Raw genomic sequence first — 15972 nt, 5'->3', positions numbered from 1 at the left:
ATCAGGAATCAAGGATAGGAATAAGAATAGAAAATGAAGGTCTCCGTAACCCCTAAAATGCCACTACATCTTGACTAATAGTAATATCTTTTTTGCCGTCTTTGTGGGGATGGCCAATTGGCCATATGTCTCGGGGACTGTAATAAATACGGAAGACGGTGACGTCGATGTGGACGCCCCCCGATTGCCTCGTGGCGCAGATGGCACGCATTTCACACAAGTCTGGCGACTAGCCAGGATTGATTGATTGCCTACATTCCGATACATACATAGCCTTCATTTCAATCATTTATTTTGGGCCATCGCCTCTTTAAGCGAGCCCAGATTTATCCAGCCCAAAGGAGGAGAACATTTCTTTCTTAAATTTACTTTTTCCTTTGTTTTTAACAAAGTGAGAGAGAAAATTAGGAGTAGCACTTGGATTTGGCTGCCAGGGATTTATATATATATATATATACAGTGGGCCGATAAAGAGCATATTTCGATGAAGAGTAAGCTGTTTCGTCCACTCAAACGCTTAGTAGCAAAGAAATATGTGTGGGGGTTGCGTAGCAATGTTGCTCTCAATTTTACCCCTTTCTGGCTACTTCCCTTTTGAAAATTCTGAGGAAAACGTCGTCATTCCAATGCTCGGTTGTTGCTTGCAGTCAATAACTTTATGCTGTCAAGCTTTTTGTCTTTTATCTATACGCCAATGACTTTATGCTGACCACTTAATAATGAACTTTAACACTGCATATTATTAATTCCCCAAGGAAACGTAATAACACGCACTTCCTCCAATATTGCCTTCATATAATCGTCATGAACCAACCATTTGATTGGCGTTTCAACAAGAATTTTGCTAATCCCCGTTGAAATCTGATTCAGGTCCTACTCGCTTTTTAACTAACTCCACGTAAACTTTTATGTGCAAAAGTTTACTTTTTTTTTAAGTTACGAGGATATTTGCTTTCGAGATAGATTTTAATATGCATCATATACCAACGGCTAGTAGAAGGCAATAGAATGGTCCAACAAAAGTCTCATAACTCAACTAAGATGCATGCTACTTGGCAGAAGAGAAACTTTTTTTCTTTTACTCAATGATTGGCATACCTCAGGAAACAGAAAAAAGAAGAAGACGTGGATTCCCATCTTAAACTTGATTGCATATCACAGTGTAGATTATGTTGACAAAACTTTAGGTTCTATATTTCGCCAGGAAGAGGATATCTAGAAAGTAATGCCATCACGGGAATACGTATTATTCCGTTGCCCATATAAAATTGCAATCCACACGATTTGATTTTTTTATTTAAGGAGAGAAATCTTCCTAGAACACTTTGACAATTCTGATATCAAAGTGCACTCTGTTATTAAAAAAAAAAAAACTGTAATCTGTTAAGGTTCCAACAGTTCTGGTTCATTGAAACCGTCATCTCAACAAATGATTGTTTAAATATTTGATGACACGCATATGGCCGGCATTGCCATTGGATTGCATTGATTTCCAATTTTAACTAAACAATCCAATTCCAGGCTATTTATCCAGATTCCGGAGTCGTTGGTGTTTAAACCAAGTTGCGACAAACTCCGCCAAATGCCAATCACACGCCGCCACTCTCTCTTCCTTTGGATCTGGGCAAGCGAATTAGATAGATAGATAGATAGATAGATAGAGAGGCAGCCATTGACACCTACGGAGATAGATTCCTCTTACTCACTTCTCGCCTTCTCTTTGCGTTGTTATCCGCTTCTTCTCTTCTCCTTGGATTCACAACCTTCGTCTCTCCTTTCTTTAACTGGTCTTGGTCTTCTGGTCCAATCTTTATCTGGGCTCTGTAATTATTCCTCTATATAGATTCCATTTGGGTTCCTTTGGTCCTTCCTGTTTACTGTTTAGGCCTCGCCAAGATTTATCACTAAGTTCCTCTATAGCGTGCATTAGATTGGTGGGTATTGTATTGGGTACTCATAATTCTTCTACATAGCTTCTTCTTCCGAGAGGCAGACCAAGCTTTCTTTCGTTTCTAGTTGGGTTGAGTGATCAAGAGGAAGGCATTGTTGAAATGATGATGGAGTCACCGATGCAAATTCTCCCATCAAGAGATCATAACTTCTCCAACGCAAGTGGGCTACTTGGCCCGAAGGGGAAAGTGAAAGGGATAGGGGGTGGTAACTGGAGCCGAGAGGAGAACAAGCTCTTCGAGGATGCCTTGGCGCACTTTGATAAGGACACCGACGATAGGTGGGAGAAAGTGGCGGCTACTATTCCCGGGAAGACGGTAGGGGATGTGATGACTCACTACCGCGATTTGGAGGCCGATGTGAGACAGATAGAAGAAGCCGGTTTGATGCCATTCTCAGGCGGCGGGTCTGGGTCTTCATCTTTGATACTGGATTGGGAGAATAACCACGGTTTCAGAGGACTGAAGCAGCCGTTTTGCGTCGGCGCGAAGAGATCAGGGGAGAAGTCATCAGAACACGAGAGGACGAAAGGAGTCCCTTGGACCGAACAAGAGCACAAGTGAGCTTATTTCAATTAAACCCCGTTTGCTTTCTTATATTCTTCAATCAAATTATAAGCATCTTCTAATATCAGAACTATAAAGAAGCATTTCTTTTATATATATGCACTGTTTGTTATACATTTTTTTGTTTGCTCTTAACCTATTGCAGGCTTTTCCTGATGGGTCTGGATAAATATGGAAAAGGTGATTGGAGAAGCATATCTCGGCATTTTGTTAAGACCAGGACTCCCACCCAAGTGGCTAGTCACGCACAGAAGTACTTCATCAGGCTTAATTCAGGTGGCAAAGATAAGAGGAGATCCAGCATACATGACATCACAAGTGCTAATTTGCTAGACAGCAAATCTTCCTCACCATCTCATTCATCTATACTTACCACGCAATCCAATTCGGTAGCTGCACCTGCAACATCCGTCCATGTAGCGCTAGCAGTTGAAGCAAAGCAACATGGCAGAATAGCTAATGGCTTCAATTCATCAGCCATCGGTAGTAAATTCATGCAACCACCTGTTGGAGTAACGCCATACGAGATTGAATTAAGAGCTCAGAATACATTCCATGGTCATATTCGTGGCTACGAATGCCAGCCATAGCATGCTATTTCAGATGTAACTCAGTTGACCTCGCTCTCTGTCATTCGGACAGCTAACATTTCAAGATTGAAGGGTTCTCACTTAATATATTTTGTCATCTTTGAGTTGGCATGGACAAATAGTTAGTTGGCTGCCACTGCTTTCTTGCTCGGAGAAGATTGGTGGGTCTTTGTTGCTGTAGTTAGTCAGATTTATATGTAGAGGGTGGCATTTTCCAAATGTCCTCTGTATATTATCCCATTGAGTATGTAACTGTAACAACGCAAAACAGCAAAAGCTTGACTCTGGTAGATTGATGTTAGAATGTGTGCTGCTGCTCTTGCGGAGACTTATTTCCATGTTTCAGGTTTCGGTTATATGATCACTGGGTACACAAAGTGACAGACGATACGTGTTCCTGCTCATGTGCTTCTTCTCCCCGGAGGCTTTATGATGTCGCTTTTGAAATATGAATTGAGGAATTGTATGTTTTGGTTTCATGTTCCTCTAATTCTTTAAACTGAATCTATAGCTTCCTTGAAAAAGTGTACCTGTCCCTGTCGTTCGCATTCTGTTGTACATTAACTGATGCATATGCCATCTTCATCTCGTTTGAAATTGTACCTCTACTCTTTGTTTTTCACTTATTTCAGCAGTAATTTATTTATTCTGATAGAAGATATGAGAAGTATTGCATTTAATCCAACGCAAGCATTGGTGTTACTCAGTTCAGAACTGACAAGAAATAGCACTTCAAGTGGTTATTTGCTGATAAAAAAAAGAGTAAAGATTTGCTCTGTGGTATTGGGATGGCAAAGTCATGGTAAGCTAGCTCAACTCTTCCTTGACATTCAAACTTTTATCCAAGTCCTCAGCCAATCTCCTGTTGGCTTCACTTTTTCTTGCTTCTTTAAAACGAGATTTCATTGCGTTGAATGTTGATAGTGCTTGACCGGCCAGTAGACAACAATTGAGGACGAGTAGGAATTCCATTAGCTTGGCATCTCATGATTCTTTTTCTGTCATTCTTTCTTGGTTCTGCTCTTCTTTTTCTTCACGGAGGTTGCCTGACGCATTACAGAACATCCTTATCCTGAATAGAGCAACACTTATTCAGCATTACTTGTCTTCCTTTTGTTATTCCTTTGATGGTGTCATCTAATAAGCTCTTTCGTTTCTTGTAGAATTGCTCTGTTTCAGAGGACCAATACACCTCTAACACTTGCTCTTACTAATTGTCACTCTCCAATTTGTCAGACAAGTAATGTGTATTCCTGTCATCTTACAGAGTAGCTGTTTCACCATGCTGAAATTTCTTGAACCACCCTGCTGTTTCATGAATGAGCAAACAATAAAAAACCTCGACATCACTATGCTGTTGGGTTTCCTTCTTCAGCTCCCCTCCCCCATCTTCAACTTTTTTTCCTCCTTGCTTTTGGTTACTGTGGCTGCATCAGTCATTACTGAGGAGGTAGTAATATAAAGAATAATCTCAGAACTTGTGTTGATTTCTCAACAAACAATTCTCCGGTAAGCGTTTACCACATTTAACTATTCTTTAGTGGCAGTCGGATTATAGTTGTCTATCCAAGCTTATCATTTGACAAGTTTCACCGACATTCTCTCTCCACTTTTTTTTTTCACCGACAGACTTGATGGCAATGAGGACAAACGCAGCTGGCATGAATAAGATATAGTATTTATTAGCCATTTTGCCTTAAATCGTCTGGAGGAGCAAGAGACAAAAGAGACGAACAGCAACTCAGACACCACCACCTGGATATATGTAAGCCGTAGACAGGCGCAACTCAGACACCACCACCTGAGCACTACGGCTAGTTCAAGTTCGTTCTGGATAGCTGAACTAAGACAGGCTAAAGAACTTACTGGGAAAAAAAGTATTAATAATGGTACAGGTGGCATCGTGTAGACAATTTCCTAGAAAACTGGAAGTTATAAGCCAAATGGATATAAGTGGAAAAGGGGAAAAAAAAGAAAGAAGAAAGGTTGGTAAAATCAGGCTGGATACAGTGGAATCACAGACGCCGGGCAATCTGTCCTCCTGCCGGCGAGAGAGTAGTAGGCAAGTATCTGAGCTTGACTGTCCGCACCAGCTTGCCTATCATCATCATCATCAGCAGCAGCAGCAGCATCTGCGTCTCGTCTAGGAGGGATGAATTCTATGTTCCAAAAGGGGCGTACCATCGCCATAAGATCACTCCCGGTTGAGGATGCCTTGTAACCCTGCACCCATAAGTATCTCAATGACGATAGTTGCATTACAGCAAGGGCCAAAGCACGCTCGGTGAAGAAGCAACCCCGCATTTCCAACTTCTGCAGGTTCTGGCAACCTCTCGAGAATTGCAACAGTCCAACATCAGAGTCCCCAACATAACCCAACAACATGTACCGGATGTTGCTACTGTACTCACCAATGTAGCCAAGACCCACATCTGAAAGCCCTCCAGGTCTCAGATAAAGTGCAAATCTCCTAAGCTTGGAACAACCTCTTAATAGAGCACGCACGCCATCGTCAAGGGGTAACTCTGTCACTCTTTCTTGTTTGTCAAGCAAGACAAGACGGAAATCAAAAAGATTTTTGCTGAAAGTACCAATAGCCTCTAGAGCTGCATTCGTGATATCAGAGACATGTACTACCAGGTACTCCAGTTCAGGACAGCCTTGTGCTATAGTTGCCAATCCTACTTGTGAAACCCCACCTTGTTCATCTTCATCATCCCCTTGGTCTATTCTAAGCCTTCGTAATTTCTTACAGGTCCGAGCAACAACTTCTAGTCCTCTATCTCCAATAACATCCCTTACCTATTGGACAAGTTTGAAAATTGAAACATGAATCAAGAAAACAATACTGTCTTCAATTTAACAAACTTAAGAAGTCATTGAAAGAAATAAGAACAGAAGAAAAACTGCAACATACAACCTCAAGTATTTCCAGATTGGGACATTGTTGAATCAGCTGACGATGGTCCTCAGTGCAAAGGAAAGTGTACTTCAGGTCCAACTTCTTGAGTATGGCAGCATAAGGATATAAGATGTGCATATCATTTGTCCCCATATAAAAAAGACCGACACAGCATAGTTTACGAGGAAAGTAGAAATTCTCATACATGTTAGTTTCCCCTTCTTGTTCATTGAATGAGCCCCCACCAAACTCTTCCAACACTGTTGCTGCACGGAAAAAGTCAACTAGAGAAGAGATATCGCATTCACAGATCTTCAAAGAAATCAGCAATGGACAGTTTCTAGCGAGTAGTTCAAGGTCTTGTGACAATATTTTGAGCTCTGTCATATAGAAATTCAAATTTTCAAGCACAGAATTGTTGAGTGCAAGCTCGCGGAGCCATTCACCATCCTTCTCAATAATTGAACTTTCCTCCAAGAACAATGTTCTGAGGCATCTGCACACTCAGATAAAGTTGTAGATTGATAAACTAAAGTGCCAGCAATGCAAAATCAAAGTGAGCAAAAAAAAAAAAAAATTTGCCATCAGAAATGCATGACACCTTCTAAGCAAGAAGCACCAAATGATGATCAGGCCTCAATGATAAAGGATTGATAAAAAATGGCCCTATATGAAGAGATCTTGTTGGAACAAAAAAAAGAAAGAAAATTAAGATATTATGTTCACGTACTGACTAAATTCTAAATTGCTCTTAATATCAACTATTGCAAGCCCCTGTATCTTTCTTTAGCACTCAAAAACTACTTGATTTCTTTCAGCTGATAATCATTTTACTCATTGTCCAAAATTCAAATTTCAAGTCCAAAAGAGTTCCACTCAGTAATCAGTCGCTAATAATGACTTATTTAATTCAGAGGTACTGATCAAGCTTCCTGAGAAGCATTTTTTTTAAGAACAATTCAAAAGGAAGCATTAGATGAAATTGCAACAATTGGGCGAAGACTTCTATATCACTATCACACTTGTGCTACTGCTAGGACTATAATTCCCGTGTCAAGATATATATATCTTTGCGAAAAGAAAAGAACAGCTCTCTCTCTCTCTCTCTCTCTCTAGTTTGAGGAATATTACCTGCAAGAACGGGCAACGAGAGCGAGGCCATCGGTAGAGAATCCGGAGCAATTATCCAGCTTGAGGGAAAGAAGCATGTGGCCCCGAGCCCTCACGAGGATGGCAAGGTCGGCATCGGTCACAATCATGCGGCGTAAGTGTAGTGCTTTGAGGCAATTGAAGGACTCGGCTATCTCGGCGATCCAAGAGGTGGCGTAGCCACCCCAGTCCTCGGGGATGAGGTTGAACATGGCGGCGCGAGGCTTGGCCTTGAGCTTGAGGGACTCGAGTCGGGGGAATCGGCGGCGGAGGCGGTCGGGGCTGGTGGAGTAGCAGATGGCGATGGTGATGTGCTTCCTCGTGACCGCATCGATGTGGTACCACTTCCGGCACACCAAAGAGACGGCTTCGCGGTCACGGGGGTCGTCGATGTAACCCATCACACACTCCAAGGCTACATCCGATATACCAAAGCTCATCGCTCGGTTCAAGCTTCGCTGATCCATCTCTGTGGCAGGCAAATAGAAGGGAAGCAAGAAACCCTAGGGGAAAAGGGAACAGGAAAGCTACGAGATCTCCATTAAGGGAGTCTGGAAGCTTGGCAGAGCGCCTCGAAATCAAGAAGGGAGGGGAGAAGAAGAGGAACGGAGAGAAATGGAAAGGCCACCTGCAGCTGAGAGAGGGGAGGCGGAAAACTCTCGCTGCTCTGAACCACTTTACTTCAACAAAGGGCATTATCACATTAGTATAGTAATAAGTTGGTCTTATTATCTTATCCGCACCGCAACAAAATTGGAGTGAGAGATTATTCATTTAGTCCTCCCTCCACCCTAGCAGTTTAGTTAGCGGACGACTTCCAATTTCTTCTTCTATTTCAAAGTCCAAACTTCTTATGTGATCCCATAATTACTTAAAATATAAAGACAAAATCCATAATAATTTATGACACCCTTCATATTTGTTCTAACTATTTATTCTCTCGCTCATGGTTCGCTTGTCTACCACGAAATAATTGGTAATTGAATCCGAGTTTCTTGTTTCATTTACCGTTGATGATTTGTGAGGACAAAAAACGGATTGCATGTTTGAAACAAGAGATTCTGTGGGTCGGTCGGTCCCATTAGTAGTGTGTTGTAGGCTCCGAGTTCAATCATTTTGAATCATCCACATGTAAGTAATTGATGTTGGTTTAATAAATTAATTAATTCACAAGTAATTAATCCATACGACGCCCGGAAAGACCATGTGGCCTGGTTGTAATACTTGTAAGATTGTTGAAACGGTACCAATCATCAGGCAATCACAGCAGAAAGTAATTGAGTTTGCTGGCACTGCCCACAAGCCACTCGCCTGGGGTACGAAAACATAAGACATCGTTTTATTTTTTATGAGGAGTTTAGATATTCTCCTGAACTAGTTCAGAGACTCATTACAAAAAAAAAAAAAAACATAAGGACTTAGTCTCACAGACTGTTAACTCACATATGTAGATAAAGTTTTTATTTTTCTTTATTTTTAATAAAGTACATATGTAGATAGAAAGAATACCTCATAGCTGTGAAAGAAGCATGTGAGGAGGAAAAAGGCTGGTTTTCAGATGAATCAGTTCATTTATTTAAACAGGAAGGCATCGAGACTCGATCGGAGGTAGGACGCCTCTACAGCTCTACCCTGCAAGAAGAATATTAGTCGCAAGGGGAAATTACTAATTCATCAATATTCCGCAACAAGCTCATGTCTGAAAACTAACCTGGGAATGCTCTCTTTTTCTAGATGTGGTGTATCATGCATTCTGACAAATGACCATATTTTGTGTCTCTAGCATCGGGAAAAGAAAATTAGACAATGATGCTTCTTTTAAACAAATCACCTCTCAAAAGATAACGAAATAAAAAAAAACACACACACAATAGAAATAGAATAAAATGAGCATATCGAAAAAATAAGGTATAGTTTCCTCTATCTCTGTCATATTGTCCTGTCAATATAAATTGGTCAATCTTCTAGTATACAAATAGCTATAAAAAGAATTGAAAACCTTTGTTGACATTGTTGTTAAGCAGTTCGAATATATAAGAGAGAACCCTAGGTCATCTTGATGATTTTAGTCTCAGATTTTGTATCAGACTGATGTCCCCGGTCACTAGCAAATGAGCTGCCTTCACCAGCTCCTCCTTAACCATAAACAATATGGCTGCAGCAAACACACTCTGCACAATCTTCGTGCTCATTCCTTTATAAAGACCTGATAAGCCTTCATAGTAGATCATTTTTTCAATTGCATCGAATATGCCTGCACCACAAGCAAAAAGAAAAATGAACAATGGCATAAAAACTCAAACCTTAAAGTTGCAAACTTGCACTAGAAGGAAGAGACTATCAAGTAAAAAAGGAAAAGGAAAGAAAGTTCCCACTGTGGCCAACTGCTGGTCCATTTCTAGAACCAAGTATTACAATATGAGCAACACAGGTCTGGTACGTTTCATCAATCTGCCGAAATAGTATATCCAAAAATGGTCTAAGAACTTTTTGTGTCAATATTGATTCTTTAACAAGAAAAAAAATAAAACATAAATATCAACAGATATCAAATAAACATATACTACAGTCAAATGCAACTTCCTTTATCTACAGTGGAGAATTTCAGTTCCACAATGTAACATTCAACTGATAGCAGATATCAGACCTTTATAGTGATATCTCTTGTCATCATCAAGTCCTTGTTTCACCTGAAGCCTTGACTGCAAAATAAGGAGTTAAAATAAGAAAACACTGGTTCACTAGAACAACTTCAAGCGTGTAAATGGAAGGTCAGCATGTGCAGAAGAGAAAGTATGGACTTTGGATAGACATACTAAGGAGGATCAGCAGAGATAACTACTCACCTTCACAACTAAAAGGGGATATGTGACAAGGGTAGCACCCAGCTTTGCAATAGCTCCAAGAAGAAAAATCTACATAAAGAATTTTGCATTATCAGGGTACTCATTTATGTCCAAATTGAAGTTAGTGCATTATTAGATAAGAAAGGTATGATATATATTGTTTGTTTATTATCTGACAGCTTAAGATTCTGGATCAGTCAGAATAGTCTATATCTAGATTTTGATGAGGTCTTAAGAGTTTGTTAACTTTGAACTTTACTGCCACCTTCTCAGTTCTGTTGTCTGCCATCTTTCAAGTGCATTTGAGATGGGCCACACACAAGGGCATCTTAAGGCATGATATGCATTTTCGGTTGACTAACTAACAGCTCAAGCTTTTGGTTCAGTTAGTTATCTAGCAGAAAGTAATATATGAAAACTATTATTGAGCATTTCTACGATGAAGCAAATTTAAAAGCCCTGTTTTCCCACAATTAGAAGACCCCATTTTCAGATAATTAGATAACTAAATTCTGTTGGATGCTTGTCCATTACTTGTGGCAACTTTCATAGAAGACTCTAAAGAAATTCTGTTGCTTTATAACTAAAATTTGTTGAATACTTGAATGTTTGTCAAGCACTTGGTGCAATTTTCTTTTGGATGTCAGTTAGATATTTACCTCCAGAGTGGTTAATCCATCAGCACCCTTCAAGTTGGACGCACGTTTCCTCCTCAAGTTCTTCAAGATGGTCTCATACAACATGAACTGGATGGTAGGATTGCTAACCTGCAATAATAGATTAATAGTGGGGACGACTTCTGGCTAAGAATTATTAAATACCTATTAACATACCATTATAAGAGTCGGAGTTACACCGTTCCAGAAACCCCATAGTCCAGCGTCATCATAGACTTCCTGAACCTGCAGGAGTAACACCAATCTTAGAAATCAACTATCATTTACAATAAGCATAAATGCTTTAAAAAATTACAACAGCTAACTATCTTGAGTATGGAGAATGTCATATAGATCTTGAATTTGCATAACAGAAATGAACTAAAATCTACTAAACAGAATTTAATTTGCTACGTCAAAATTAACATATTTCTATCTTATACTATATCAGGTTTTAATGAAACCATAATTACTACAGTTCTCAATATATGAGATTATCTCTTTCCCTTGAGATTTTGCATGAGATGTTTATAGTAAAAGGAGCATAATAATTTAGACAGGTCATCACACTTGCAATTACGTTTTGCAAGACTGATGTGATTATTCATGGATAGAAATGCATCTATTATGTCTTCCAAATATAAGCAGTAAAGGTAAGTAACAGCAGTGACAATACATACCACATGACTAGTTCTGTATGAAATGTTTTCAACAACTGCATTGCGACTGGTTTCATCAAAAGCACATGGCAAACCATGAGTAGGCTGCATTTTGTTTGTCTTTTTGTAAGTCTGAAAATTGCAGAAACATAAAGTCATATCAGCATAAAGAAAGTCATATAGAGGAATGATTTTCAGAAATGTTTATGGCAAGGTTCAGTTGAAAACAAAGTGTTTTGGCTTAAGTGCGTCAGTGTCAGGAGAAACCAATAAAAGTTGCACAAGTTTCAACAGATATGGATATTCTGGTAGTTTCAAAAATTTCAGTGGTTGCGACAATCAGCACTTTCAGTTGTTTTGGCTAATTTTTCTCCACCCAGTTGTGATAAGTTTCTGTTGAAACTTGAAACTCAAGAAAAATTAGCCAAAACAACTGAAAGTGCTGATTGTCGCAACCACTGAAATTTTTGAAACTACCAGAATATCCATATCTGTTGAAACTTGGAGCCAATACTTTATTGAGCTTTGGGAAGTTTTGATGGTGAAAAGCAAGAGAGAGTTTCTACATATATAATGTATACAGTATAGCTAGAAGAATTTGCATAATTTTGGACAGTGAAATATATACACATATAAACTTTTCACAACTAGAACTATACAAGATGTTTATTTCCCAACTATTTGCCTTGGCTACATGGATACATATCCCCGTTCATATTTATTTAGTGCAAGAGCAAATAAAATAAGGGTATAACATATATTTAATCTACATGATCTATATGATTCAACTTAATAAGGGAAATAAGGGGCGTGCATGAAATCCTGAACGATAGTGAAACATACTGGCAAAAGAAAGAATAATAGCTATTATAATCATCAAAAACTATTTTCTCACCTGCATACGTGTAACTACTACCCAGATAGGATTTGTTAGCAGCACATTTATGCATCTGCACACAAAGAAAAGTGAACAGTTTAAGCAAAACAAAGGTATTTTGCGGTGCAAAATACTGTATCATTGTTTGTGATTTATATGCTGGTTTAAAGTCCACTTTTTAGGGACAACTACAGATTAGAAAGAAGGGAGGTCCTTGGCCTCTCAATTGCCTGCTTCAAATATGCATGGACTTTGAACTTTGAAGTAACATAGCCACCACTAATTAAATTCATGCGCACATCACTTTTTCAAATCAATTACGTGAACAGAGAATATATCGGTTTCAGACTGTAAAACTTTTGACAACCAGCTTAGGTTAGACTAGGATCGCAGGAGAGAAAAAGAAACTAAAAAGAAAGAAATAAAAAAGAATTCCATGAACCACATAATCACCCAGATAGAGCAGCAACAGTAATAGATTGAAAAATGCTAATAGATCCATCGCCAACTCCTTTCTTCCAACGCTTAAGAGCAGCCGATTCTGCCCTGTTCCTAAATACTTGGTAGAAATAGTAATAGACACCCTGTATCAAATAAGATATCAATAATGAGAAGACTTAGAATGAAGCATAGGATGATTGTCCTTTACTAATATCTTATATTAATTTCCCTAAACCCCTAAACCTTGTTTAAACTCTATAGTCAATAAGGCAGAGGAAATGCCAATAAATTAGCGGCAAGAAAGAGTCTTCTAAGATGGTGGTAAAAGGTCAATCATCTTTTAAGGAGGTTGAGCTAATTAGCCCAGGCCAGGCGTGATTCCAATCACAAATTCGTCAAACTAAAAAGTTGACCCGGAAGAGCACACAGTGCGCACGAGAATAGAAAGACGCTCACCTGAGATGCAGCCATGCCGACTAGTGACGGCGTTAGGCCGCCGTATAGTCTCTCCCATCCTTCTTGCTTCACCACCTACGCACATAGAGAGGAAAGAAGGATGAATCGTTGATCGAGAGTATAAAATCAAATGCTACTATATTTTGGAGAAGGGGAGAGACAACACCTGATACATTTGCCGAATGATCCCATCTCTTGAGGTAGAGTTGGATGGATCACGCTCGATCTGTTGACGAGTGCTCACCTGCAAGCGCGATTTCGCTGATCAGACCCTTGCAATATTGCTAACGCCCAAGGAAAGAGAAAAGAAAAAATCTTGTCAAAAAAGAAGAGATAGAAATTTTGATCTGGAGAAGGCGAGAGGTACGGTTTGAAGAGGGTAGGTGATGAGCTCAGCGACGAACCCTCCTCCGGCGCCGGCCAAACCGTTGATCAGAGCATCCGACATGCGTTCCTTCTCCTTCCCAATCCCAGAGTCCAAAGAGAAGAAAGAAAGGGAGGCAGAAAAAAGGAAAATAATGAGAAAAGCGTGCGTAGTTGAGTTGGAGACTACTACGGGAGACGGAAGCGAAAAGAAATTATATATATACATATATATATATATATATATATATATATATATATATATATATATATATATATATATATATATATATATTAATAAGAAGCGTTCTACATTTATGTTTATTCCCCAGCTCTGGCGGTAATTTGAGAGTGGTTAGAGTTGTAAATCCAATACAATTCCAACGAGTTTGGATTCTTTGTTTTGTTGAGTTTTAACCGTAACAAAACATGCCTGTAGAAGGACTTGTATAAATTGATATATTCTTTTGTTTTCATTGGTTTTGTTAGCAAACGGAGATGGCCAAGGAGGAGGAGTCACCAGTGGTGGGCCCACAGTCGCCTGCTCGTCTCTGGGTGCAGTTGGCTACCCCTATCAAGTACGGGAAAAGAAAAGCCCATCGGCATGGAAGCCCCAGAGCTTCATCTTGGCTCGGATTGGTCCAGGGGGGGGGCATCTGAAGTCTTCAACGAACGCTTGCCGACCACCTTACACGATTGCAAAGATTGGGGAAGAGTATTCAACCTCTCCTTGCCTGATCGAGGGTTGCCCGGGGCTTGCCTCTGCATTGAGTTGGTGCGTGCTGGTGTCGTCCAGGATCCTGGGCCTTCTAATCACGAGGTCGTCGTGGCCCGAGCTCGCCTCCCCTTTGGTAGTGTGCTGAGTCTAACCGCGCCGGCGGCCAAGATATCACGACATCTGAGTACCGTTTACACTAAGGATGGGGTTAAGGGGCTAAAAGGATTTGTCAAGCTTAATCGGCAATCGTCTCACCCTGTCTGCGCTGACGAAGAGGCGGACGCCATTGATGGCTGTCACGAAGAGGAGATTGGCGTGGTCATGCTCTTGCGCTAGTAGCCTAGTACTCCTATATTATATTTATAGACTACTCAATTCGGTGTGGGCTGGGCCCGGGCCCCTCGTACGTAGTTCATTCGTTTATTACATCATGTAATGTGACAGTTGCCATGCTAGACCTCTGATCATCAACATTAATTTGCCTAGTAAAAATAACCCCCCCTGTATGAATATGTAGATTCCAACCTAAGAGGTAAATTAGATGATGAGCCTACCAATAGTCAATAGATAATATCATGCTAGGACGACTTCTATCTAAAGCATATCCCGTGGGAGGGGAGCTGCTGATTTGCCAGTACTGTGAAAGAGTCTATGCTGACTCATATACTTACTTATCAGGTCGCTGATGGCAATGTGTAGGTAATAAGAAAAAATAAATAAATAATGGCATCTCTCATGTTGTATTTCTCAATACATCGAGGAAGTACAGAGTTTGTGGTCTCTTTGTTGAACAAATTAAACTTATAGAAAACCTTATATACCTCATCTCCCATTTCACGTAAATATTTGATGAAGTTCTGGAAGCAATTCTTATATCCGGAGATATAACTGCGGAAATGAAGCAGATATAGTTTCAGCAGTGACAGAACATTTTTTGATACCGAAATTAAAACTTAAAAATAGCTATGGAAACCAATTGTGCAAGAGAACTGGTCAATCCGCTGTTATTATGTTACTAACCTCCTGACAGACGCTAACAGCGTAAGCGTCTAAATTTAGAGAGAAAAACAGAGAATGTGCAGCAATAGGACTTGAAAAAAAAAAACTTAATTACCAGATAAAGAGCAATACTGCCTAATGATTTTGGAATCTAAAAGATTTAGATTGCACCAGCAAAAAGAAAAGAATCAGGAAAAGTCACGAACTAGACAACTTCGAAATTTTGAAGACATGATTCAGTGGCAGATCATCAAGACATATAGGATCCAAATAGAAGTCTACACGGTAGTCTCTATACATCAAAACTGAGTAAAAGCTTCCCTCTTATGCATCAGCACAAAGACTAACAGTGTTATCAATCAATAGATGGATCAAAGAAAGTCATAAAAGGAAAATAAAAAATATAAAAACAAAGAACCCATAGCAAGAGACCCGAACGAATTACTGACGCAAAGGGAGAGGGCTCAACGAAGAGAGCAATGCGTCTAGGCTTGGAGATGTCCTCGAAATCTTCCAGAAGAAGCGGCGCCTCTTCCGAATCAGCATTCATCTCTTCGATCGTCATCCTCCGTATTCAAAACTTGAGAGCAGAAGGAAGCGTCAGAGAGAGAGAGAGGTTGGGATGGAATTTGTGAAGAGGGAAAGGTGGTGTTTTTTTGGCGAAGCGAATGATTAATGGATTAATGGATAGATTTGCATGAAGTGGTTTGGAATGTCGGGGGCGTAAAAATGGGTGCTCTTAACTCTTAGAGTATATTCCCGAAGATGAAAGGGGATAAGTAACAAACACATAAGCATAT

The 15972-nt window shown here is 39.9% G+C and overlaps 3 protein-coding genes across 6 annotated transcripts; 1 reads left to right on the top strand and 2 right to left on the bottom strand.

The window, feature by feature from the left end:
- Positions 1 to 1579: 1579 nt before the first annotated feature.
- Positions 1580 to 3763, top strand: LOC140781572 (transcription factor DIVARICATA-like). The gene is made up of 2 exons (XM_073127612.1): positions 1580 to 2509; positions 2662 to 3763. The coding sequence occupies exons 1-2, from the start codon at positions 2052 to 2054 to the stop codon at positions 3104 to 3106; spliced, it is 903 nt and encodes a 300-aa protein (XP_072983713.1). The 5' UTR covers positions 1580 to 2051; the 3' UTR covers positions 3107 to 3763.
- A 1000-nt stretch (positions 3764 to 4763) lies between these two features.
- On the bottom strand, positions 4764 to 9010 carry LOC140781569 (coronatine-insensitive protein homolog 1b-like). Its single transcript, XM_073127608.1, has 4 exons — positions 8869 to 9010; positions 7140 to 8789; positions 6027 to 6504; positions 4764 to 5908 (listed from the first exon to the last, which is right to left on the bottom strand). Exons 2-4 carry the CDS (start codon positions 7622 to 7624, stop codon positions 5102 to 5104), a joined length of 1770 nt encoding a protein of 589 aa, XP_072983709.1. The 5' UTR covers positions 7625 to 8789; positions 8869 to 9010; the 3' UTR covers positions 4764 to 5101.
- Positions 9008 to 15856, bottom strand: LOC140781570 (peroxisomal nicotinamide adenine dinucleotide carrier-like). 4 transcript variants are annotated; one of them, XR_012107715.1, is made up of 14 exons: positions 15622 to 15856; positions 14995 to 15061; positions 13460 to 13552; positions 13259 to 13336; positions 13093 to 13167; positions 12649 to 12779; positions 12214 to 12268; positions 11340 to 11450; positions 10837 to 10905; positions 10663 to 10770; positions 10004 to 10072; positions 9805 to 9859; positions 9533 to 9608; positions 9008 to 9411 (listed from the first exon to the last, which is right to left on the bottom strand). XR_012107715.1 is itself a non-coding variant. In XM_073127609.1 (13 exons), the coding sequence occupies exons 1-13, from the start codon at positions 15735 to 15737 to the stop codon at positions 9209 to 9211; spliced, it is 1230 nt and encodes a 409-aa protein (XP_072983710.1). In that variant the 5' UTR covers positions 15738 to 15853; the 3' UTR covers positions 9008 to 9208. The 4 variants fall into 4 exon arrangements, 3 of the variants coding, with proteins under 3 accessions (XP_072983710.1, XP_072983711.1, XP_072983712.1); XM_073127609.1 differs by lacking the exon at positions 9533 to 9608 and having other exon boundaries at positions 15622 to 15853; XM_073127610.1 differs by lacking the exons at positions 9533 to 9608; positions 14995 to 15061; positions 15622 to 15856 and adding an exon at positions 13976 to 14981 and having other exon boundaries at positions 13497 to 13552.
- Positions 15857 to 15972: the final 116 nt, after the last annotated feature.

Source organism: Typha latifolia, chromosome 2, assembly GCF_019914945.1.
Source record: "Typha latifolia isolate L0001 chromosome 2, TyphaL0001v2, whole genome shotgun sequence".
Taxonomy (NCBI): domain Eukaryota; kingdom Viridiplantae; phylum Streptophyta; class Magnoliopsida; order Poales; family Typhaceae; genus Typha; species Typha latifolia.
This window is presented reverse-complemented; position numbering and strand designations above follow the sequence as displayed.